Here is a 25,602-nt window from a genome sequence, read left to right on the forward strand (position 1 = left end):
AAAGTGGGTTAGGGTTTGGTCGAGCAATTCAAGGTCTAGACTTACCAAACAAAGTTGAGGTAATGTTATGGGAGTTAGCCTAGAAGTTGCATCACCATTGAGGTTTGGCCTTATTGTGGAATTAGTTCATGTTGTTATTTGGTTATCATAACAACCTTGTGTGTGTGTGTGTGTGTGTGTGTGTGTGTGCGTGTGTATTGAGAGACCAACAGAACTGGGTGGCCAGCATGAAATCCAAAGCATCTCCTTTGTTTGAGGATTTTATCTGCCTGTTGTTGGCAGTAACATCTGGTTCTATTTCCCACCCACTGGCACAACATATTTGAGAGGGGAGCGTTAAGGACATTGTAGTCACAATAAGCAATAGAGGAATCACTAAATTAGCACCAGCCCAGTCTGCTGGGGGAAATACCAGCATGCGTGCACGTCACCAAGAACCCACCGTCTGACACCTCAACACGCCGTGACATGCCTGTGTAGCAAAGTATGTCCTCACATGACCTAGTTCAAATTCAGGGTGTTGAACATTGGACTTAGTACTGCCTTACAAGCACGGAAAAAGCAAACATTTACTGGTTAAAAAGAAGCAAAAAGAGTTTATTACACTCTGTAATTCTGATATAACATCCATGTCGTTTCTCAAAAGTTGATTAGAGGCCATTCTCTGGGAGAGAAACGTTTCTTCAATGTTCCCATCCTCAACAACGTGGCCACTGTTTGAAGTTTCAAAATACCTGGTGAAATTAAACTTCCCTACCACGACACAGCAGTGATGAAGTTAAGGATGCCAAAGTTCTTCAAAAACAGACACGAGGACAGCATTAAGTCTTGAAAGATTACAATGCACCCTTAGACCAGATAGCAATTATCTATATAAACTTAGGATGTTGGGAATTATGAACTTGACGATTGTATTTACAGAACATAGATTGAGCATTTCCAGGCTTACCATAACAAAGAGAAATAGACACAAGGCCCACACACACACAACTGGTTAAATGTTGCCTGATTCATTGGGTGCACTTTAACATTTCAAAGAGAAAAATATTGAAACATCACTCACCTGCTTTGTAGGCTATCATGTTGGTTTTGGCCACCGACTTCTTATAGCACAGATATACAGAGGAGCCCCACTGAAAACACAAGGGACAGTTATTTTCTATGAGTACAAGTGTATGAATTCCACATTAGAACCTATTTCTCAGTCTTTTCATCTCATGGACTGAAGGCATCATGTATAGAAAATCATGGATGTTTTCAGTGGTCACTTTACTGAACATTGAACTGTTGAACATTGAGTGCAGATGGTAAGGTCTCCTGTGCATTCCCCACTGTGTATGTTTAGCCACTATGTTTTCTATAAACATGAATGCACACACACTGGGGGACTACCACGCTGCCTAGTGATCAAAGCAGACCTTGCTGACACAGCAAGGACATCTTTTTATAATACTGAACAGCCGCTGTGTGTGTGTGTTGTGCAAGTACATAAACCATGACACAATACGAAAGGTAGTGGGTAGAGGGTGTTTTGCGGCATTAGGCACAGACCGAGGGGGGGGGGGGGGAAAGAAAGATGTATTTGTTGAGAGGAAGAAAGGGTGTGGATATGCTACTGTCATTAAGGAGACATGGAACATGGTTTAGGGTTGCTACCTAACGCACAACTCTGCAGCCTAACAGTGTCCTGAGGGCCTGACTGTGTTTGAGAGGCTTCTTTGTTTCATAATTGGATGCACTTGCTGTTGTCTCCATCTTGATATAATGTCCCTTGGTGCAACTTGCACCGAAAAGAGAAAAATGTACTAACAGAAATAGCTTTTCTCTTTGTGCATGTCCATGACAAAGCTGAGGAAAAATATGCAAAATCTTGCATGCTGGTATTGTTGGGTACCTCAAACACTTTCTTTTAACAACCAGCATCATTTTGATTGTGCATTTCTGTAGTGTGACGAACAAGCTGGGTCTGTTTGTCTGCACAGTATACTATAATTCCCTGCTCTCAATCTACAAACGTATGTTATATATAGAACACCCCCATTTCCAAGACAGGCCCCAATTCACTGTGTGGCAATAGATGCTTCTCTTGCCAGGGAGAGGGGGTTTTTGTGGCTCTTCCTGTTTAACATTTTTACAGTTTGCATGTCAAACAATGGGCATCCTGATACAATATCAATACAAGCATTTTGTAACGTTTTCCTCCTCTGAACAAGCCCCAGAGCCTCGCTGACCTATCAAGCCTCTATCACGACAAACATTCTTTTGCGTGCAAACTCAGTGTCAACATGACCTCCCTGCTTGTCCAGAGACACGGCCGAGGCAGCCATCTTACCAAGCTGCTGTTGAGGTTCTTCTCCACCTTGCAGAAGGTGTGCGGGGGAGTCTCGCCCTTGCCCGGGATGATGATGCAGATGTCTGTGACGGCCAGGGCGGCATGTGGCTGGCTCTCAGGTGCCCGGCGGTAAGTGATGTAGATGCGTTGGGACGAGGTGCTGCTGATGTTTGCTGGACGGCCAGAGGGAGTGGTCTGGATGATGTGGCAGCCCTGTTTCAGACGCTCCTTCCACTCGTACAGAACACTAGGGAGGGAGCAAAATGTGAGGGGGAAAGGGGAAACATTTATGAAAAGCTTCAGTAATAGATCATTGCACGGCTTGCACAACTGTGATCAGTATATACCTTCTTTTTTAGCAAGCAACTATACCAAAAGGCTTTCAGTAGGTTACAATTAACATGGTGGGAAACTGTTCCAAAGGGGTTGGTACTTCACAGAAAAAGAAGCTGTGCATAAATTCCCAGCCTGTTGTGTCTTTTCCATTCAGGTCACTGTGACATTCAGAGGCCAGTGTTACATTAGTACTAGAGGGAACGTTTCAGAGTTAGAACAATGACTTTGATATATTATGAAGCTAAGCCTAATATTTACCACCGAGGCCTCTTTTCGAGCTTGGGAAATGGGGCCATTTCCGCTCAAAGCTCGGCAGCAATGGAGTGAAGATCCATCTCTATGGTAACCAGAGAGGTGGTCTGGGCTTTGCTGCCATGTTGGGAGGACATGCTAGTGGCTAATGGTGGGAGCCGACTGGGAGAGTGTGTTTACTTGCTTTCGACCTTACACAATAAACTCGCTTGCACACAAAATAATGACATACACATTCCATTTGACCCCATAAAAGAACCTGAATATGGCCAAGCACGCTGTCATTCTGTTTATGACACCCAACCACAGACAAAGCTGATTACTACCTCTCACAATGCAGTCGGAAGCACAAGCTCTCTGGGTAATCACCAGATAAGGGCTGTCGGTACAGAGGCTCTGTGTAAGCGCCTGATAAGCACTGAACATGGCCGGTCCAGAGGCTAGCCTAGCACACTTAGGCCTGTCCTCGCCTGCCTCCCAGCGCGAGATGTGAGGGAGCTGACACCTAGGTTTCCTGCTTTTCGAGGCTGCTTCAAAACAGTTTAGATGGAAAAGGTTCAGCCAATTTAGTAACCCCACAGATTTAGGCCCAGTTCAAATTAGTCAGCCCTCCTTCTGAAGAAACGAGTAGATGACCATTTTCAATATCAATTCCAGGGGTTTAGCGCAGCAAACGTAATCGTGGTTATAACATCACCGCGTCACAGTTTGGACGTCACACGCGCATCCTCTCCAGGCTCTCCCACTCACCCCAGGTCGGTGAGCGGAGGCTTGTCACGCCCTCGCCGGTAGCAGAGGAAGATCTGCGGCGCCATGAGGCCGCCGTTGTTCAGGTCGGCTGACAGGCCCGAGGGGGTGGTGTCCACACAGGTGTAGCCGGACGGCACCTCCTCCCCCAGCGACCGCATCACCACGGCCACGTCGGTGATGGGCGCCTTGGGCTTGGCCATCTTGTGGCAGACATCATCAAAGTGGATCTCCTGGTCCAGCGGCGTGGAGGCGTCTGTCAGGCCGGCCACCACAAAGTAGTCTGCTACGCGAGGGCCTTTGTCCTCCATCATCTCCCATCCCCGCCGGCTGTCTGCACATGGAGAATGGGGAGAGGGGAAGAGAAGGGAGGAAGGGAAGAAGGGTGTGGAAAAGAGGGGAGAGTGGAGAAAGGGAATGGGGCAGAGGTGGAAACGTTTATGAAAATGTGTTTCATTTTCTTGGTGCTCCTTAGCCTCTTCTTTGTCCTCACTAAGTGGATTTGCCCAATACAAAGCGTTTCCAGGAATGAAGTCAGAAGTGAAAACGAGTGAAACAGACAAAAACTAAGAGAGAAGGAAAGGAATGGAGTGCATCAGATACATATTGATTTAAGGAGAGGTATGTGAGGACTGGCTGAATAGGTGTGTGGTTCTTCCCTTTGGCATTTCAGAACAATTATACACTGTACAGGCATTAAGGCTGGAGATGTTGAGGCTTGCTGCATCTTTAAAAAGCCAAACAGTCATTTTGTATTATATTAGTGAAAAGCAAACAAAATATTTTACTTCTGCAAGAAACGGAATGAGGAGCCAAATGTGTCTGCTGGAATGGTAATAGAAGTTTGCAGTAACTGGTGCACAAGCCTTTGGGTGTGGTGGAATATACTCTGATTTCAGTATGTCTTCAATTTGCCTTAGTAACCAGATTCATCCTTCAACTCCCTGACACCGGGCGGAGCACAGGGATAATAGTCTGTCTCAATGGGTAAACGCAAAGGCATGTCACTCATCTAAGCTCTCCTGCTGTTTTCATTGGTCTTCAAAATAGTTCAGAACACAAACCTGGTTAGTTTATGTCCACATTTAATATGATATAAAAAGGACAATATATCCCAGACTAATTTAATGTTTTTTTCTTTTTTTAAACACAGGACTACATCCCGGAACATTTCAAAGGTAATGGTGTCAGGCATGTTGAAATCAAAACCATGTTCCCCACTTGGCATGTCTAAAGCACAATTGAGACCTTGTATTTCCAATTCCTGATGCTCTAGAGAAACAGTGGAAACAGATTTTTTTTATCTGGGAGTCAAAAAATGCCTTTAAAATGATTTTTAAAAAGTCAGTAAGGCTATGCCTGCAATTCCAAACAGTCAGAGGGTGTGGAGAGTGTAGTCTAGCCTAATTAGCGGGGTGTTAGCTTCATGTGTTGGCAGGGGGCTAACTTTAAGGATGGCAACACAACAGGCCAGATCAGTGTTAACTTTGACTGTCAAGCTAACCCCTACTTCTTTACCTTAGACTTCAGTGCAAGTGTCTTTTATCTGCTAGCTTAGTGTTTTTTTTTTTGTGCAGTTCCAATAGTGCTTAACATTGCTGTTGTGCAGTACCACTATTTCCAAATGAGCAAATGGACATTAGTTATCCTCTATTGAGTTCTACAGTACACTAGCTTTGACCATGGCTGTGTGTGGGGCAAAAGCAGGCTGTTTTTTATACCATACTGGGAAATAGGAGACAAGTGTATTCCGAATCAATCCCCCCTCCCTCCATACCTCGACTGTCTCATCCAACTATTGACAGACGGACACAAAATGCCTGTTCACTGTGTAGTGCCACTTCCACTCCTATTTCAAAAAGATCATCATTTTTTCCTACTGTGAGAATGCAGACTGAAAGTAATCTGACATAAGACAAACGGAATGTTATCCCCCCTAATGCATAATGGCTTATGATCTGAATGAAGAGGTTTCTCTATTCTGTTCAAATAGTCAACATGCGTTCCATTGTATTTGCAAGGCTTGTCCCTACTAAAAATAAGTTATTAGCCTTCGCAATTAATCAGCTGTTTGGCGGGACCAACTTTAGATTCAGTGTACAGGGCATCTTGAAATCCATGGTGAGACAAAAATAAACTATGTGGTGGTATTTCCACAAGCTTCTGACCCCAAAACATGTGACTTCCAACCGAAATCTTACCAGCCTAGTCCTCACTACTTGAAGACATACTTAGGGTAGCCAAGTCTGTGATGGTTTTAATCCTGCCCTTTTTCAGAGTGGCATTTCATTAATCCACATGATTAAAGGGTCCGTCACCCCCTTTCTGTTCCAGTGGATTGATAGGAGTGGCTAAAACGCCAGCAAATCGGGAGCAGCCGTTAAAGGGCTGTGAAAAGACGTAAGGGATGGCCCATGTTGAACACGTACAATTCACAGATGTTGAACACGTACAAGTCACGGATGTTTGACACGCACACACGAAACACCCACAGATTAAACCCCCCGTTCTCCCACGCAAGTAAAACTTGGAGTGTATGTGACCTATTGGCACGAATCACACACCTCCAGAAATGTGAGAGGTTCCATACTGCAGGGTGCTAAAGCGGGAGCAGATGTGCATGGGGCTAAGGACAACAACAGGGCCAGCGTACCCCAGGCAGCATTCCACCAGTTCACAGGCATTATGATGGGCAAAAGTCAACATAGATGTGTGTGTGTGTGTGTTGACATCCTCCTGCCTAGACATTGAAGACAGACGTAAGCAGACTAATTCAGGACTGTGGTACGAGGCAGGGGCCGCTGTGGGTCAGTTCTGGTATCTGGGTGGTGATATAGCCTCTAGCTTACTTACTCTTGTAAGAACATCAGGTGAGCCATAATTACAGAACAGTTATGAACGAACGCCCAAAGATGTTTTTTCATTAACTTGCCTAAGGGCTTTAAGGGGTAAAGCCCCAGAGTGGAATTCTTGCTTAATCATTTAGTACATTAGACATTGCATTGTGAAACTAACTTGTAAAATAGCTGAGCAGTTTATACTATAGCCTACAAGAATGCTTATCAAAAGCCATAACCATCTGCCTGGATGGTTTCAAATGAGAAGCCTGCTTCTAGTTTGCATGAGCCTAAAGATGAGGCAAAAAGCCTGGTCTAGCATCTATTCCTGTGCACGTCCAAGCTCCTCTTTTAGACCACACAGCCACGAGACAGGCCAGAGTATGCAACTCATCCTGACCATGCTGCTAGTCTGCTAAAAATACAGCGCAAAAAGGGACAAGAAAAAATAACTGCACTGTGACGTGCATTACATAAGCATTATATATATAGGGACGAGGGACCCAATCCTCGGTTCTCACCCTCTCCTCCATCCCAAACCTTTTATCCCCGCTCTCTGCCTCCCCGTCAGAAGTAGAATATCTCCAGAGTTGCAGATGTCACCATGGCAACCCAGGAGACAAAATGACAGATCATGAGACTTGTTCTTGTGATGACCTGCTCCAGTAAGCAGTCAGAAAGATCATTGTCAAGCCTCAATAGATCAAGGACAGAAATGAGATCTTCAAATTGTGCAGCCACTACTCGGACGACAAAAGGAAAATCTCTACACTTAACTTTGAAACTGAACCAAAACTGTAAGTCACTTGAGACTCAGTCTTCCATTTCAGCAGCAGATTGTGCATCCCAGTGAAAGTGGGCTACGTGGCTGTCCCCCTGCTCTATGCCAGACCAGCTCTAGAACAGAGCTGGAGAAAATCCAGTCTTCTTCCCACATTCCTGCAAGACCCAGCAGACCCTGAAGGAGCGCTGTCCGCCCCTGTAAGGACCACACCAGGAGTCATCCTCAGCAGTTCTGTGGCATGACAGTAAATATTTATGCTGTTCTGAATTATTTACCAATGCTAGCATGACAAAGGAAAAGCAGACATCTTCTTTTGTCCTGAGACAGGTCTTTCCCAATTCTTTCCAACTCTTGCGATGCTTTTCAAACTGAGCAAAGCAATGTTTCAGTACCATCCACCACAAGATAGTGAAACAATTAGTAGTGCTTACAACACCGATGTTGTGTTTTAGTGATACAGCTATAATAGTGATATGGGGTGTGCAAACCCAACAGTACATTAGACTGGCTTTCTACTTTCAAATCAGATTTGGTCTGTTACGATAGCCACAAGAAACTCAACAAATCCAAAAACCTTAACCCTAGCAAGGCTCCAGCACGTTACACAGTGAGAGAGAGAGAGAGAGAGAGAGAGAGAGAGAGAGAGAGAGAGAGAGAGAGAGAGAGAGGGGGGGGGGGGTTAGACCCCACAACAACCCTGAGTCCTTGACCATAGGGGTTTGTTAAAAGATAACATGATAAAGCAATATCCTCCAGCTGTCCAAAGCTCAGGAGCGCCAAGGTTGAGGGAAGCCAATAAAAAGTGCTGTCTTTAAGGGTCTCAGGACGCCCCTGCTGCTAACACCCAGCTGTGTGGATGTCCAACAGAGGAGTGGACATGGCCAAGGAACGGACAGCGCAGGTTGCACCCTGACAGGAGAGTACAGGGGCTGAGGGAGGAGAGAAGAATGGCTTCACTGAGAAACATAAACATAAGTCAGTAGGAAGCCTCCATGACCAAGCATCTGCCTCTAGTTTGTCCAGAAAGGGTGGGCGTCCATTTCCCGTCCCTCTCAGACAGGCACGTAAACCCATCTTTTATCTGGAGGGAGTTTAGATCTTAGGGGAAATCACAAGTGTTTTTGTTATGTTGGTATGCAATCCCCCCCCTACACCTCTGACGTGTAATTGAGGCATGAACAGAGGCGAAAACGTGAGCAGATTTGTTGACAGGAGTTTGACTTGGTTCCTCGACAAAATGCATGATTCAGAAGTGCCTGTAAATAGGCAAGTACATTTCGACAAGGGAATATGTTACAAAGCTTTGTGTTGTGCATCTCTAGAGGAGGGTAAGGTGGCACAATCTGGGCATGTATAGAATTCAAGATTTACAGCGTGTCCTGGTTGAATAGCCAAACTGGAACATTGGTCATTGGCATAAATCACTGTGAATGCTTGTTGGAGGTTATGGCTGGATAGCAGGCAACAGGCCAAGAGGAATGACACTGTCTAAGAAGAGCTTCCTTGGATACCCCTTCTCACACAAGAGACTGAGATGTCTCGTTTCAATTGAACACGTTGTGAGACACATTCTGTACCTTGTCACTGAAGTATTTGGATTTGAAGACAAGTACATTTTACGTCTCCCAGGGGCAGAACTGTCAAATCAAAGAATGCCTTTGATTGTTCAACTGCTCACAGTAGTAAGATTTCCACATTTCAGAAAGAGAGAGGGGAAAGAGAGAGAAATAGAAAAGAGAGCTTCAGGTGTTTTGTGGCTCTGAAGTAAAAAGGTTGTTGGATTGACAACTATAGCCTTATCCTGTTTGTTCAGGTATATCTGAATGAGGGCACTGTGATTTATAATGAATGTGTTCAATGTAGGCTAGTCCCAACAATCCTCAACTTCCTTAGCCAAGTTAGAAAGTCCTTAATGTCAAATGTTACAGCGGCCGGGCATTTTAAGAATGTTGCTGGTTTTTCCACTTTGTGTGTAGAGGCTTTATTGTTTTTCTCTTCATGACAAAAGGTTTGCTTCTCTATCATCATATCACTCTTCAAGGCCCAGTCCTTGTGAACCTAAAGTGAGATTCTCAAGGTTAGGTAGTGTCCTTTATTGACATGTGGTGGCAATAATTACTGCTGGCTTTGGAGACAACAATAAGATAACTTTGTCTTGTAGGCCTTGAGTTAATACATGGACCCTGAAAAATCTTCAAGAACATCACATTCTTTTTCCTCTCGAACACAGATTTTATTAGAAAGATGAACTGGACACAGGCAAGGCATGCAGCCAAGTCAACATTTAAAAATACATTATTTTGCCATCTGTGAATATATTTAGACATTAAAGTTAATACAATATATTGTAAGGCCTACACAAAGAGGAAAACCACACAATATGTGAGGTCTGTCTGATGACTGATTTATAAACAGTCAGTGGATTAAAATTGATATGCATGCAGTACACATGAAATTGCCTCTTATTTCATCCATAATGGATGCAATGTTATTGCCGGGCAAACTGCAAAGCTAGAATCTGTCCACCAGGTAAAATGATACTTCCTACATTCTGAAGCAAGTTTCCTCGTCTTTCTTGGACAGTCTAACAGAGGAAATGGCCTTTCCCTGCCCATATTACTGCTTGCCCGGCCACAGGTTACTAAGCCCTGCCAGGAAAAAATGAATTGGACAAGCGGGTAATGAAAAGCACAGTTTGCCAGATGTGGCAGATTGTCTCAGAGTATCATCTCAGTGGAGTTCCACACCATAGAGTTTGGCTCATGGCCCAGAGGGAATGAAAGTCTCCAGGAAACGGCATCTGCCCCAACCTTCAAGCATTTTACTTTTTAATTCCCCATAGGTAGAAAACCTTAAGAGAGCATGTGTGACATTAGGGCAGTCACATCCCAGAGCACACACTTTTTGTCTAACTTGTTTTATTCCCAGCTTTCTTGTTGCATACCGTAGGAGCTCTGATTAGGCTATGTGACTTATGAGGTCAGGTAATAGTTTTCTACTACCAAGCTTTATTTTCAGTGTCTTAAGAGAAATAGCAGTAATGAGGAGCCATTCAATGGTCTGAAGTTTGCTCTCAAGTAGACATCTGCATAAAAGTACAAGAGGAACAGACCTAATACGGCCTAGTGTACACTACAGTGAAGGTTGTCAAACTAAATCAGAAGTTTCATTCCTGGGGTGATCCAGAAAACATAGTAAATAAAAGACATAACTAAGGTTGGGCCTTCCTCATTTGATCCAAGCAAAAATGCTAAAAAACTAAGCATAACCATTCTACAGCAATGTCAAATTAAGCTTAACTGATGCTTACCTAAGTAAGTCTGTGGGATGCTGTGATGGTATGTTTTCCTAAGGTCTGGTTAGCAGAAACTTCCCATTCTGCTAAGATATTATTATTTGGGTGTCTTAAAAGACCATCGGTGCTGTGCAGTTTTGCTTGGTGATATGACAACCATTCAACTGTAGGTCACCACTGAGCCAGGTCAAAGTAATCGTAAGGGTTACTGACTGAGAATAGCCAATGTGTTGTATTCAGTCTGCTTAACAGACATGGTCTGGCATTTGATATTTTCGTCACTTCTGCAGTAACACTACTTCTGTAAGACTCCTTGACATTCCTGTCAAGATTAGTTCATTTGCAAACTCACTTGTCTGCAAGTTCCATGTGTTCTGCTTCTGTAATTCACATCTTGTCCTCCTTAACATTCCACTGTGGGGGACACTCACAGGAAACGCCAACATACACGGGCCAGCCACGCAGACTGTAGACATTTCAAGTATTCTTACACTGTAAGCAACTGAGTGACAATTGAAGCTCAAGATCACGGACATATGGGATCCATACAAGACCTAGCTAATGTTGGCTACTGCAATTTTTGTAAGGCTGAAGCAGGCTAGGTATAAAATTCTTCTTCAGTTCATTTGTATGGTGAGGTTACAGTCTGATAATAGTTCTGTTATGCTCAACTCTAGTTCTTAAATCACAGGGTAACACTGTCATTGACCGATACATGATTTTAACCAAACGTGCCTGTCCTGTGTCACCATTACAACACTCAAGTGTTCGGAAATGTGTGATGCATTCGCAATTACTCCTTAAGGCTTAAGCTAACAGCATTGCTAGTGTACTTGGGTTGGGTGCTTACCTCCACGTCATATCAACTCTTAAATTGAAGTGTGCGTCGATTCTGCTCTTGTGGTATCTTTGCTACAATAAATTGTTTTGACTCGGACAAAAGGATCTAGCATTTTCAACATATTTTTAATGTGAAAAGCCAGAAATTGTACATCTCAATTTGCAAGCGGGTTATCTTAATAATGCGAATGAGTAAAGGTGATTTCCATCGTAGTATTGAAGTTATCCTGAACTCTCTATACTCTATTCCAAACTGTCGGAAAACAGTTAGGAATACCCTTTAAACGGGATATCTCAACACTGTGAACCTCACGTGCTGCGCATGAACAAAACTTGTTTCCTTAACTAAATCAGTTTATCATTTGTGGCAGGGTACGCAGTGGATATTAGGCTGTAACGGTTCCGTTTTATATAAAAACTTCGTATTAAATGCAGCCACTCAAATAATTCAGCTACAACGGTTTGACCGGTTGGCTAGCGACGTATACTTCGCAAAGGGACACTCAGCGAGGGTGAGGACTGCAAACACACAGCAGGGACAATATGGGTCAAACTATGACATGCCACTTTACACATGATTAGCTAGCTGTGGCCTGCTAAACAAGGCAGTCATTGATAAATATTTACAACAATACCTCAATAAACAAGACCAGTACGCCGAAAAGATAGGCCTCCCTGACAAGGCAGAAGGATACCAGTTGGATGTATAAACGAGCAAGCTCTAGTATAAACTCAGAGGCAGTCAAGTCAGTTAATAACCACAAAATAACGGTTCTTAATACTTACACCTTTTTGCAAATGTAACGAGTCTTCTCACAACTTGAACTGGTGTTGCTTAAAACCCCACTTTCATAACAAATGTAAATATTTAAATAAGCGACAAGTGCTTGAGATACAATTTACTGTCCAGCTCCTGCCGATCCGACTCTACCTTCCGCCATTTTGGTTGTGATGAGGGTGTGGGGTAGGGTGGGGTGTGTGTGTGTGTGTGTGTGGGGGGGGGGGGGGGGGGGGGTTTGCACCTTTCGCTCTGTACTCAAATCCGTCTCAACGTTTGCCATGCATCATCATAGTTTTACGCCGATACCATCAGGTGGGTGCTTTTGCAATCTTTACATTTGACAGTCAACTGCCTATGCCCCTATTTGGTTTCATGTTAATTTGCAATTCATAACAATGAACAGACCCAAAAAATATGTTTTAACTGAAAGTCTGTTTAAATCTACAAGTAGAAACTTGAAATAGCATTATGGTAAACATTTTTATGCTGTTTATTTTTCATTTATTTTTATTTTAGGAACTTAACTATTAAACTATTCCACAAAGCATACCCCAGATGGTGTCATCTTTAGTCCGTGGTTCCATTGACTATTCTGCCACCTAGTGGTTAAGAGTTGTAAAGGCTTCCTATTGATGATAATTATACATAACGTGCCTTCATTAGAAAAACTCAGTTTTGTCTCAACGTTGCACAAGAGTCTGTTCCTGACTCTAAAAACGGTCGACGCTTGGGAGCAAGCAACAATCGGTTTTCTAATCGGTTTCTCATTTGTTAAAAAGCAGGTCCTACCGAGATTTGAACTCGGATCGCTGGATTCAGAGTCCAGAGTGCTAACCATTACACCATAGAACCTTGTGTTCACCGCTATAGAAAACAGGGATTTTATTCCTGTACTAAAGGAAACTTGAATTTAGCTGTACATTTTTATAATAAATTTTATGTGTCATTATTTACAGCTGACACCCTAACACTAGCAGACATTGTACACTGGCTAATTGAGCTCCCCCTCACGTGTGTGTGTGTGGGGGGGGGGATTTAAAGAAACCAAACGCTAAACATTGGGAAACAAACAAAAGAGGATATTATCACGAAATGGTAGTGCAGCAACATTATTGTGTTATATTGATTTGCAAAATAAGCAGAGGTGGTCTGGTTTAATCCATGATCAGTCAGATAAATGTCTGGGTTATTTCATGTAGTTACTACAGAATGCATATATGCTTACCATTATTTTTGCTTGTCTTGATGACCTGGTTGACTGAGCCATTACATTTCATGCTCAGTGCAAGCCAAAATAATGCTCAGGCTTAGTTAATGCTCAGTTACATTTAACTTTAACATTGACTGACTGTTGTTTGTATAGCCACTCAAAGATAACACCATCTTTGTACTTGCCTCCCGCGATGAGGTCAGGTGTAATTTGAAGCTCATGCTTGTAGACATTAGTGCTGTGGACTTCTTAATGACTTAGCCTGAAACTAAATGTCATGCAGAAATGACTTGATTTTACCACTGCACATGAAATGTTAAATTCATTTCTTATCTATGAACTTTGAGCTGGTTAACAGGGTGGTAGAATTATAGTTTTTTGGAGAATATGATTCCATCTGCCTTAGTACAATCACTCAGAAACAGACGATTAGATTGGCCCGTCAGCGAATCAAATGTGGCACTGTTGAGAAGATGTGCAGGTGCTTGTCTGTTAAATTAACATATTTTAAAGCTTATAAAGGAGTTATCTTTCTCTTGTCGTGGCAGCAGCTAGCCTTAAATGTGCACAATGGTACTTTTTACCTACTAAAAGAAAAGTTGGAAGTGTGGTGGAATCAGTGATGAATATAACACTGGGATGTGCACTGTGGGCAAAAAATCCAGCATCCTGCAAAAGATCATGACTGTTAAAAGCAGACTAGAACTCGCAAAAGACATATACACACTTGCCAAACTCTGGGACAAAACTGCAATAAAGTCAGAGAAGAGACAAAACAGGGGTGAGTTTTAAATTGTCTCCTGTGTGAAGTCTCATTTTCTACACCAGCAATCCTAGCCAGGCTTTCAACGGTGATATTACAAGAGCCTTCAGACAGAACCCCCTATTTCAATTTTGCCATAACTGGCCCTTCTGCACTCTCCTTGGCCAAGATCCAGCTGTAGCTAGCTTCATAACTCAGGGCTTGGCGGGCCCCCTGGACGTTCCCTCTGAATGCATTCTGGCATGCACAGGTACAAAGAGGTCTGGAACACTGTAATGAAAACTAAAGGTGAAATTTGAAATCAGTCATCCGAGTTATGGCCATAGTGGCCATCATGGGTTGTTGAACTGACACAGGGACGTCGAGGTCAACACAAATATATTAACGTTAGGACCCTATATTAGCGCCCAAAATAATTGATCTGCATTAGACTTTATGTACCCTAGTTGTGTTTAACTGACTCTATAATTGAAAAAAAGTTGACATTGAGGCTACCATAGCAGATTTGAGATTAATTACCCTGAAAAGAGACCGCCCATGGCCCAAACAGTTTTTTTGTGAATTATTATTGTCCAGTTGCTTCATTCAAAGAGCAAAGCATAGCAGAACTTCTTTTATCTAATCGAAAGCTCAATTCCACAGTCAGGTAGCTCTTTTGCTCTTACCGTGAAGTGTAAACAAATCAGCGTGCCAAACTCATCCACGTATACATTTTTGCTGGTTAGATATCCCTGAGATCCCAGGATTCATGAAGTCTACAAAAGTGAGTTGAACCCTGTCACAGATAATGAGCAGGAACAACATCTTCATCATATCAGGGAGGTTATCAAGATGTCAGCCACAACAGCATCAGTATTTAATGTCTGAGTTTTAAGTATTTACTGCAGGCTTCACATCGTAAATAACAGTAGAATATGGTAATGTGTTAGGATGTGCAACACAGAGGGCTTTCTCCATACTGAAAAAGGTAAGGTAAATTCATCTGAGTATTAGGTCTCAGAATTATTTCAAGGGGCTCTACCAGAGTTAGTTCCAGAGGAGAGAAGGGTGCATTACCTTCCAAGTTAAATGTTACCCACCCAACTGATTATGATGGCAAATTGCTCATTCACAATAACAAAAATGGCACCTGAGATACCTAACCTTGCTTCTGTTTTTACGAGAAGATGCAAATACAGCTGTTTCTTCCCAGAGGACAACAACTATCCAGTCTGGAAATTCCATTATTTGGAAACGATGTATGGAGGTGGCCCTTGAAGGCCTTATATAAATGTAACATGGCGCCACAGTCAGGGAAGATAATGAGACTGACTGCGGCGGAGTGAGGGGGCCACTGGCTGCAGCATCGAGGACACAGCATCACCGGACTTGGTCGAGCGGCGTAATGAGAATCAATGTCTTTATGGTCGCTTTAGTGCTTCAGCGATATCCCTTTCACTGTGGAACTCTATAACAGAGACTGCATGGTATTGGAAACCAGACCCAGCAGATGCTAGGCGAGGGAGAGAATAGCCAATTAATAGAGCAGCACAATCAGTGTGATCTCCTCTGCCTGCAAGTACGATAGGCATTCTCATAAAGGGAGCTGGAGGGGATGTGATGAGGAATTAAGTGGTTGTTAAGCTTGGGCCCATGCTTAACAGCTATGCCACACCGGAAGAAAAGTTTGGAACTTGTCCCGTTTTCCATTTTCCTCCCTGTCCTTTGAAGTATTAGCATTGGGTCTTACGTAAGGATGAATTTATTCAATTACATTCAGGTACCTACACTGTTGAAAATAGCTTACTGCCTATATTCAAATTACAATCCATTTTCACTGGTTGGCTAAAGGAGGATGTATGGGTTTTATGGCTACATGATGTCCTTCTTTGGTTTTTATAGATGGTATAAGTTTCAGCTCAAGGAAATTTACTAGTACATTGCTTAGTAATATCTTATTTCCATAAAATGCATGCACACACAACAGTAGGTATATATGTAGAGTACCTCTGTTGTAAAAACAGCAAGTGAGCATTAGCATAATTAGGGTTTCTAATAGCATTTATAGCATTTTCAACTGGGCGTTGCAGAGAGAATGCATTCAGTTGTAAAGCATCTCATGAGAACACATTCTAAAATGATGTACAGTATGACATCCAACTCTACTCATCAAGCACTTTAAAAACTTAACATTACAATTATTTAACTAAATACATTGTCTGCACTTCAAGTGCTAATGCAGCAATGTTTAGCAAACTTTATGAAGTTTTAATGTTGAATATCTTTACAGTTTATTCTGGAATTATCCCATCAATCCAGAAAACACAAAATTCTAGCCTAATCTGTCATCTGTTAAAATATGCACTTTATTAAAGGTTAATTTAGCAAGAAAATAGTATTATCCAAAGTTGAAAAATTAGCTGAAAAACACTGCATATCTTGCAACAGAAAATGTATTTATTCAAGTTTAGCCAAATGTTATAATAATACTGTTAATACTGAAAACTTCATTCACAAGTAAATTACTGCTATTGTATCAGGTTTAGAGGCATGAAAAGGTATCAAAGCATGACATTATGGTGGAGACGAAGCCCTTCCATCAACTGAATAACAGTTTAGTATGATTGTCAATATGCTCCATTATGTTAGACAATACTTGATGAGAAATAAAAAGATATGAGCAATTTAAATTAGTCTCATGCACATCATGAAGACAGATTGCATAGCTCCTGACTGTTCTGTCTTATGTGCTAAAACTGTGCTTTTATACTTTGTATGCATCTTTCTTTCTGGCATAAACTTCCACTGCAAAAGCCCTTGATTTATCTTGTCCATTTTTTTGTCAGTAATTAAATAATGGTTACATGTAAAATATCGCCTTCAAAAAAATCTGCAACAAAGTCCGAGGTTTGCTATTAAAACCCTTGCACATTGTGTAAGATAAGCACTACTGGTATCAAAATGAGCCCATCTTGGTTCACCCTCTGTCCACCACCATTGTTTGTTCCATTAGAGTTAATGTCCATGTAATTGTCCAACTTTAAGGAATAAGAATTGATTACAGAGAAAACAGTCATGCATTATTGATTTTCTATTTCAAAGTGTCTAATGTGATACTTCCTGTAGAGCATGAATTGGCGAAAAGGCCTGTGCTTCCATGAAAAAGACCCCCAGGGTACACAATCCTGTATTCAAAACTCCTGGTTTCACTTTTCAGATTATATCACAAAGGTCACATTGAAAATATAATTCAATGTTCAGATAGATCCCCACTTGTATTTGGTAGGACAGGCACTGTGCTTCAGTGAGACTAAGGTCAGGGGCCTAGCTGTGGTATGGTGACAGGGATCCTAAATGTCAAATCCCAAGAAGTGTGCCTTGTGATGACTTCAGAAGAACATGGATGTAGTTCAGCATCACCTCCATAACAATGTTCTGTTCCTCATCGAGTTTCCTTAGATTCGTATATGGAAGGTGCTATAAGTAGACAATAAGAGTCATTGTTAGATATACAACATAATGTAATGCATTATACACATTTACCGTTTTCCCACTTTTCAATGCGTCTCCAGGACCTGACATGACTAGATTGGAAAACATGGCAGTAATTATACATTTTCTTGTTTGGGCTCACTATTAATGAAAAATGACCATAAATAAACTAGATATCATATTATTATTATACTGTTGTCGCAAGATGGGTTTTCTGAGATGTTATTTTGCCAATGTCATTTTGTCACAGGACATTGATTCCTCAGCAGCATGACTGAAGCCAGAGGAGAGTACCACCAGCTGCAGTGTTCATATTTAAATTATCCCAACACATTTTAGAAAAGTCCAAAAGACTCATGCTTGCTAATATTTCATGGCATTTCCTTACCATTATTTTTCTCTAAAGCTTTATGTGTCACTCTGGCAGACTTTCAGTTAAGATTAACAAAAGCAACTTCTGAAGTGAGGAACAATGCCAGGCCAGGGAGGAAATCAAAGAACAGAACTCCAATACACCCATTAACCTACAAGTACGCTGCTAATAGAGCTACTTAAAGTGAAATAGAGGCACTGTACTGCCATTTTACAAGGGTTGGCCAGTGAACTATTACCAATGTCACATTGGACTGCACTGCCTTGACAGGTTGATAGACAGTTTATTCTCCCAAACAGTAGTAATGGCAGTCTTTTGCATGGACTATGTACCTCGAAAGAAGACTGCTGCCCCATTTCATGTCGGTGTGAAATAGAGACTAAGGAAAATACGTTATAATTGAGTTACAAAAGGATTGGGGAAACTGCTGAAATTCATCAAAACTGCTTATGGTCTTTAAGGTTTTTCTTTTGAAAATGAACAGAAATGTGGTGGCATGGCTTATTATTGGGGAATGCACCTCTCTCTTAAAGTTACCAACATAGCAGCTATGGCAACCGAACAGAGCTCAGAGCTGTAACTTAAAATGAATTCACCAATGACAAACAAGGACGACAAGTTGAAGCCAATCTAAAGCTGACCCTGTGTGATTGACAAATTTCCAGGTAATTTTACTGCCGAGATAAATCAAGCTTTCAGAAATAGGTGGCCTTCCACTGGCTGTTTCATCTGCATGGTTTGGGTGCTGAAATGAAACAACTATTTACAATGACATGATCAATCACCCAAAAAATTGATCAAGCACTATTGAATCTTTTTTTTTAATTGAAACTATTTTTGCTGAATTGCAGAATACAAAGTCTCACTCATTTGACTCCATTTGTCAAACTCAAGACTCAATGTTGTGGCTGTTTTTGTCTTAACATGTATTTCTGTAATGTACAAGGAACAACTATGGCCTGAACTATTAAACATCGTTGAATACTGATGCAGATTGTTCTATCATAGGTACTTTCCCATCGTAAAGAATCCCTGTCCTCTTAGAATCGCTGTACCTTAAGAAATCTGGGGCTTTGGAGATCATGTTCTCAAAGTCAGCAAATGAGAGCTTGCTATCTCCATCCAGATCTGCCTCCTCGATAGCCTTGTCACACACCAGGTTGACCTCCTCCGGAGTCAGCTCCCCTTTCGTCAACTTGGTCAATGTCTTCTCCATGTCCTCCTTACATATGAAATTATCCACATTGAAATCTGTGAGCAAGGAAAATGTCACAGTTAGTCAACAAGAAGAATGACTGGTGGTGCCAATTGCATGTACTTTGACTTCTGACAAATATTCAGTCAGTGACAGGCAGGCTCACCGTAGATCTTAAAAGCATATATTGTCTTCAGTTCTCGCGGTGCTGTTTCACACAGTACAGAGAACATGTCTACAAAGTCGTTGAAACTGAGGTTGCCTTCGCCATCTTCTGAGAAGGTCTCCACAATGCGATTTCTAAAAGGATTTTCCTTGAAGGGGAAGATACGGAGAAAACAGCTTGTTTTGACCAGTCAACTCTGTTGCACTGACATGACAAACTGAACCAGCTTGATAAAGGTAAAATGTCCCCATAAAGATTATATTTTATCCCTCCAAGTACTATGAAACACTCAATGTTGCACAACATGTTTGCATAGAAAACAAGTACTTAATTGTAATACAGAACAAGACTAATTCACGTGTCCAATCACTCTAAGAGCCTGTTTAATCGTATGTCCGGTAGCTCCTGATCTCACTCTCTCCACATTGCGTGCCAGGTTCCATTCATTAGCTAGTCATGTACAGTGCCGTCTCCCTGATTGCTATGTCAGCAAAGTGGCTCTTATCCCTCACCGTCAGCTAAGCTAGGCTATAGGCTAAGCTTAGCTGTAGGCTATAGGGTACACTCGGCTTGCCTAGGCTAAACTGAGGTAATTCATGTCAAAATCTGCACAGGTGAAACACAAATTTACGACTGTTTGACCTTTGGTGCCATTTTGGCTATGCCTGTTGTCAGGGAACCATCATTCATGCTTCCAAATGGCTCCAGTCTGTGGAAGTCAGGCACTGGGATGTTTACAACCACAGTGCTAGGTGACGGGACACTTATCATGTCCCTGGTATGAATGGGCTATGGATACGGTCTCTACACTCATAATCCCCAGGGAGAAACATGTGATGGGTATGATTTGATGAGACAACATGCCACTTAATGTGACATGGGAATGGATGCAGTAAATGGAGTGAAAACCAAAGTAATTGATTGCTATAGTATTATAACATGAAGCTTTAACACATAGATTCTTATAGAGGGTTTAAATGAATAGCTTCTTATGTATGAAGCCTGCCATCAGCTTGTTGGAGCTGTGTACTGTACATCTAGGTGTATTAATCTTTTAATCAGATGCTGCTGACTGTATGTGACATATTAGTATGTATCCAGTCTTGGCTAGTTTTAGATGAAGACTAATCTAGAATTGATACATTTGATCAACTGAGAATCTGTACTGTGACCATTTTTTGTCGATGGCAAAGCTGAATCTCAGTTTCAACACTGCTGTATCTGTTCAGTATGTTGCTCTCAACATGTAACAGGCCAGGCTAGGGATTGGCTGGAAGGGTGGGTGACATATTGAGGCTGACTAATCACAGTGGGTGCTGACTAAGCACAGAGTGAATGGGACGTTTCTCACTGGCAGGGCTATCAGAGCAGTAATGACTACGGCCTTGGACACATGAATCCTCACTGATACAATGTCACTACTAACCCATTTCACTTCAGCAACCAACAGCAGCATTTATTTCCCATAGAAGATTGTGTTTGGACCAACTTTTATTACACTTTCAGGTACTTTAAAAACTTTTTATGGTCTACATTTTACATACAAAAATGGTATCATAATAACATAAAGAAGACATGCTCACCTGCAGTTCAGGCATGCTGATGATCAGTGCCATAGGGAGTTTGATATCTGGCTCGTTGGTGTAATCCATTGGAACTAAGTGGGGAGCCAGCTCACGGTATCTGGTGTGTAATCTTCAACAGAGAGAGGGAACACATGATGCACTGCAATATGTTTATATTTCACTCTGCAAATGATGGCACACTTTGTGTAAAGTATACTATACCTGCCTACCTTTAGCGTAGAATAATTAATTTGGCCTTAAATCAACATTGTATGGTTTATAAATGGGAAAGGAATAAACAGATTAAGTAATTAACACCATGTATTGTACACCCATTCAACTGCTTTTTTATACCAGTTTGATATAGTGTATATCATTGGTAACTATCCACAATGTGGTACATAACAGTCTCATTGAGTTGAACAAAATTTGAGCAAAGAGCAGTCTGTCGGTCAAAGATGTAAGGAACCTAGGCTGAAACAGTGCTAAGAAGTTAATGAGATGTTTACAGATCACATTTAAAATGAATCTAAAACCATTGCTTATTCTTCACCAACTGAGCCTTTCTGGCGTTTGTCTTATGTCTTCAGAGCAGTGTGTCACCACTGCTGGAGAGATTAATCCGTCTGCGCGCGGGAGCGGCCCAACAGCTCTGTAAATTAGCCTTATCAGGTCTGTGAGGTAGTGGTGAATGAACCTCCACACATTTCCACTGAAGGAAACAGTGAAATGCCATAAGGGGAGCTTAATGTCTCAAATATCAGGGGGAAACAATTCTAGACCGAAGACAAAAATTTTCAGCAAAGACACAAGGCCACATGAACATTTTGTGAAATTATTGTTTCCAAATGTTTCGAGAAATTACTATATTTCACACTCCCACAATCCATTTACTCTCTTGTTGTCAATAAAGGTAATTCCTTGGTCAGATGATATGATGTGAATTGAATGGGAAACTAATTCCCAAAACCTGCTCTATCACCACACAAGGGCCCAACCTTTTCTGCAAATGACCAATCAGAGGTTGTCTGGGGTGATCCCAGATCAAAGTAATTTTCAGACTATAAACCTGAAAGAGATTCTCTTCTGGCAGGCAATTAGCATAGAGCAAAGCGCTCCTGTCTTTAGGAAATGAATGAGTTCGGGAAGGATTCCAGAAGATACCGCACCTTGGCAGGCTGGTTTTGTGGTCCTAATCCATACAAGGATAAATCTAGATAGTAGATGGAACAAAACATAATCTGACCACATGGATGATTTTGGCAAGATACGCCTTTCTTCTGTATCGGACATAAGTTACAATAGATCTAACTTAACATGGAAATTGTTGTTAGTCTTTATCATTTGCACCTTTCCAGACTCAAGGTAACTTTACTGATGGGGTACAATTATATAAACCTAAGTGAATCTAATGGATGAAATGTTGTTACAGCACAGCCACACATAATTATCAATATAAAATAAGGACAGGGACTCCAGTGTACAGTGTATTGCCTGATGACCTTTAACTGAACCGTGTGCATAAACCATCAAATCCAAGGACAGAGAAAAAAAATGCTATTTTAGTTCAAACAGGAAGGGGAAACTCATACAGTATCCACTATCGCCATGACCGTACCTTGGGAACAGACAGCACTCAAATGGCTCCAGATAAACAAATAAAACCTCCACTTTATATCAGGACCACCTACACGGTCAGTCTTCCTGCCTGCCCGCTGGTCTGCAGTAGAGCCCAGCTCATGACTTTGTGTTACTGGCGTTTCATGTGACTCACACTCCAGGCTGAAGGTTTATTGGCCCATTTGTGGCACATCTGTGCTTGCGGCAATCCATCTTGGGGGACTGTGTGTGCGTCATACAGCAGGACCCAGTGCTATCTTGCTGGGAATTTGTTCAACTCAAGTCTCCTGATACAATGTTGCCATGATGAGGATAATGTACCCTGAAGTGGTGTATGTTTTACAATACCAGACAAAAGCTAAATGTGAGGATACAATTGTCTGGTTCAATAGAGAGTGATTTTGACTATTACTACTACTACTCCTACTACTACTAAGAACAGCCTTTATTGTTTTAAAATATTTTAAATACAACTTAACCATATAAAGGTATGGTTACATTTACTATTACATTTAAAATATATTCTTCATGTTTTAAGATAAGATACAAATTATGTGAATTAAAGGAACACTTCAGTAGTTTGCTAGTTAATGATGCATGAGGTAATCAATACACTACTGTAAACACAAACTCACTAAAGTAAAGAGACGTAATGAGCTAGCAAAAGAACATTGATTACGCAGAACACACAATGAGTCAACAATTATCTGACTATAATCTACAGTAAACTGATTCTCCAGAATGCATCACAATGCAATATACTTAATCATAATATAAATCTGAAGTCATAATCCCATTGACTATGTAGCATTTTGAAAGCAGTTGTGGTCATGACCTACATTTGAAGAAAATAAACGGCTGACAGAGAAAAAAAAACACCATCCCCTGGCAACACTACAACAATTTAATTGCTTTAGAATACTGAGGCCAGCAAAAACTACCATGAGACAGAGATTCACTGGTTTTGGACAAGCTCCAATTAAAGAGGCTGTTTGAAGTTGAGCAACAAAAGTGGGGGCTGTAGAAAACCACTGGTCAAAGAATGATGAAGAATTAACAGTAGATTGATGTGGGCCTAATTATATATGCCAGAGAAATACAACCATTGGATGATTCTTGATTTACAATCTTAATGAAAGTTCCTTTGCCCCAAAGAACCAGCAAAATAGATATTCAATTACAAACTGTCCCTCAATTATTTTTATTTAAAAACAACTCAGAAAGTATCTGAGTTGATGGTGTGCTCAACACCACTGACACATACGTTTTATCGATGTGGTTGGCCCATTATTACTTTCTTATGAAGTGTCAAACATTCATGTTAACGTGTATTTAAGTTGTTGAAACAACCACATGGTCCAACAGTCCTTCATTAGAAGCTACTGAGATGACCTACAGAAGGTCTTTAAGCTGGGGTGGTAAAGCAAATATTTAACTTACCGTAGGATCTCTTTGCGTGTGAAGAAAGTGCAATCCTACAAGAGGAGCAGAACAATACAATTGTGCAAGATTAAATCAGCAGTGGTAACCAGATATGGCTCTGCCATGATGATATGATAACGGCCAACATTTGGTAATGCATCTGAGATTGTGTGGGGCAGGTCCATAGTTAGACAAAAATAAAAGTCTTAGAGTGAAACACATGAATAAAGCCAATTACACTATCTAGTTTCTATTACATCTACTATAAGAAGCAGATTTTTTTTTTACCACAGATTCCATTACAAAAGGCTTTTTGGACAACTTGGAAATTAAATATAAACCATTTTTAAACGATGTATTTTATGGAATAGCCATACCACTATTTTAATGGCTCTCACACGGTTCTTTGTTTGAAGTAGCACCTGTGAGAACAATGTTAAGAAGAACCCAACGATGCTTCATGGTACAGAATGGGAGCTTGAACTTGATACATTGCTGGGCCAGGTCTAACCTTTGAAAGTACTATACAAGCCTGGATCAATTAACATGATAAAATGCTATAACATATGAATAATGATCATTAGATAAGAATACTTAATGTTCCAATACTGTAAGAATCTATATTGGTCTCATGAAGGTGTGTCTCTCTAACCTGAAACACATAATGCATCACGCATGTGATGTTGATGAAAATCGGTTGTATGTACTATCAATCATATTTATATTATTAATATTTCTAACAGAAGTGGAAAATGGTGATGTGAATACAAAGGTTACAATATACATATCCAATAATAAATAAATACATTTAACGCACATCTTACCTGATATGCCTCGAACTGTTCATCAGTAAATATTGTTTGCTTATTACCCATCCTAGTCGAGTAATTTTTCCATTACACAGACACATTACATTGGAAGTTCGTGATGCTTTTTCTGTTTTAGTAATTTAAGACGACATTATGTTCTCTGCATGAGAACATGATGGATGCATTCTCCAGACATATAATTTTTGATCGGGTTTCTTGGATTATTGGTATATTTACAAACAGAGTAGACGTCGTTGCAGAGCTCGTTATTTTAGACGCAGTCAAAGACAGAAATTCTTTTTCACGCATTCTTGGAGTAGAGTGGCTCGCGCATTGAGTCCTTGTTGAACGTTTTTTCATCACTGGATTGTTTCAGGATGTTGCACACAGAGCAGATGAAAATGATGAACCACCAGGTGGCGCCATTTTAAAGTAATCTTCCAGCAAAGATGAACATGATTTTATGTGTGCACTAGCATTGCAACAAATATGGAACGCAACCATAATACCTATATCCTTTAATGGCAAGTAGTTATTAATACTTTTCTCATACATTTATTTTAAAACTCAAACAACAAAGTAGCGGTAGTAGTAGTAGTACAGTTTTAACAATGCACTGAGAAACTAAATACTTTGTAAGTCAGTTACTCGGCTACTCATTGAGATGCAAAGAATTAAAGTACTAGCACCAAATATATATTGCTGTGCGTAATATGTAGTAAGTAAAATGGCCCACTTGAACTTTTTTTTATTATAAACTAACGTTTCGAAAGCAGTTGCACTTAACGTGGGTTATATAATTTA

At 41.1% G+C, this 25,602-nt stretch overlaps 2 protein-coding genes and 1 non-coding gene across 12 annotated transcripts in view; all 3 read right to left on the reverse strand.

Moving 5' to 3' along the window:
* LOC146247064 (C-myc promoter-binding protein-like) overlaps nt 1-3,997 on the reverse strand; it is a 32,420-nt gene extending 28,423 nt beyond the window's left edge. For all 10 annotated transcript variants that reach the window (XM_084682598.1, XM_084682596.1, XM_084682597.1 and 7 more), the window contains exons 1-3: nt 3,671-3,997; nt 2,333-2,579; nt 1,064-1,133 (exon numbers count right to left, since the gene is read on the reverse strand). In XM_084682598.1, the coding sequence (XP_084538724.1) occupies nt 1,064-1,133; nt 2,333-2,579; nt 3,671-3,981 (628 nt within the window). In that variant the 5' untranslated portion in view covers nt 3,982-3,997. The remainder of the gene's footprint in view (nt 1-1,063; nt 1,134-2,332; nt 2,580-3,670) is intronic.
* An 8,987-nt stretch (nt 3,998-12,984) lies between these two features.
* Nucleotides 12,985-13,056, reverse strand: trnaq-cug (transfer RNA glutamine (anticodon CUG)). Its single transcript has one exon. It is a non-coding gene; the product is annotated as a tRNA-Gln (tRNA).
* Nucleotides 13,057-16,591: 3,535 nt separating this feature from the next.
* On the reverse strand, nt 16,592-25,149 carry LOC146247066 (calcium and integrin-binding family member 2-like). Its single transcript, XM_084682622.1, has 6 exons — nt 24,814-25,149; nt 24,008-24,042; nt 20,966-21,077; nt 19,383-19,530; nt 19,077-19,272; nt 16,592-17,633 (listed from the first exon to the last, which is right to left on the reverse strand). The coding sequence occupies exons 1-6, from the start codon at nt 24,862-24,864 to the stop codon at nt 17,612-17,614; spliced, it is 564 nt and encodes a 187-aa protein (XP_084538748.1). The 5' UTR covers nt 24,865-25,149; the 3' UTR covers nt 16,592-17,611.
* Between the last annotated feature and the right edge of the window lie 453 nt (nt 25,150-25,602).

Source organism: Hypomesus nipponensis, chromosome 19 (assembly GCF_054491055.1).
Source record: "Hypomesus nipponensis isolate SF chromosome 19, ASM5449105v1, whole genome shotgun sequence".
Taxonomy (NCBI): domain Eukaryota; kingdom Metazoa; phylum Chordata; class Actinopteri; order Osmeriformes; family Osmeridae; genus Hypomesus; species Hypomesus nipponensis.

What these genes read in the sequence shown, in the direction of transcription:
- LOC146247066 (XM_084682622.1), bottom strand. Translation starts at nt 24,864, where the DNA reads ATGGGTAATAAGCAAACAATATTTACTGATGAACAGTTCGAGGCATAT. An exon ending in ACACGCAAAGAGATCCTACG is followed by an intron (nt 21,078 to 24,007) that starts GTAAGTTAAATA and finishes TCTCTGTTGAAG; the next exon opens with ATTACACACCAGATACCGTG. An exon ending in TCAGCATGCCTGAACTGCAG is followed by an intron (nt 19,531 to 20,965) that starts GTGAGCATGTCT and finishes TTCCCCTTCAAG; the next exon opens with GAAAATCCTTTTAGAAATCG.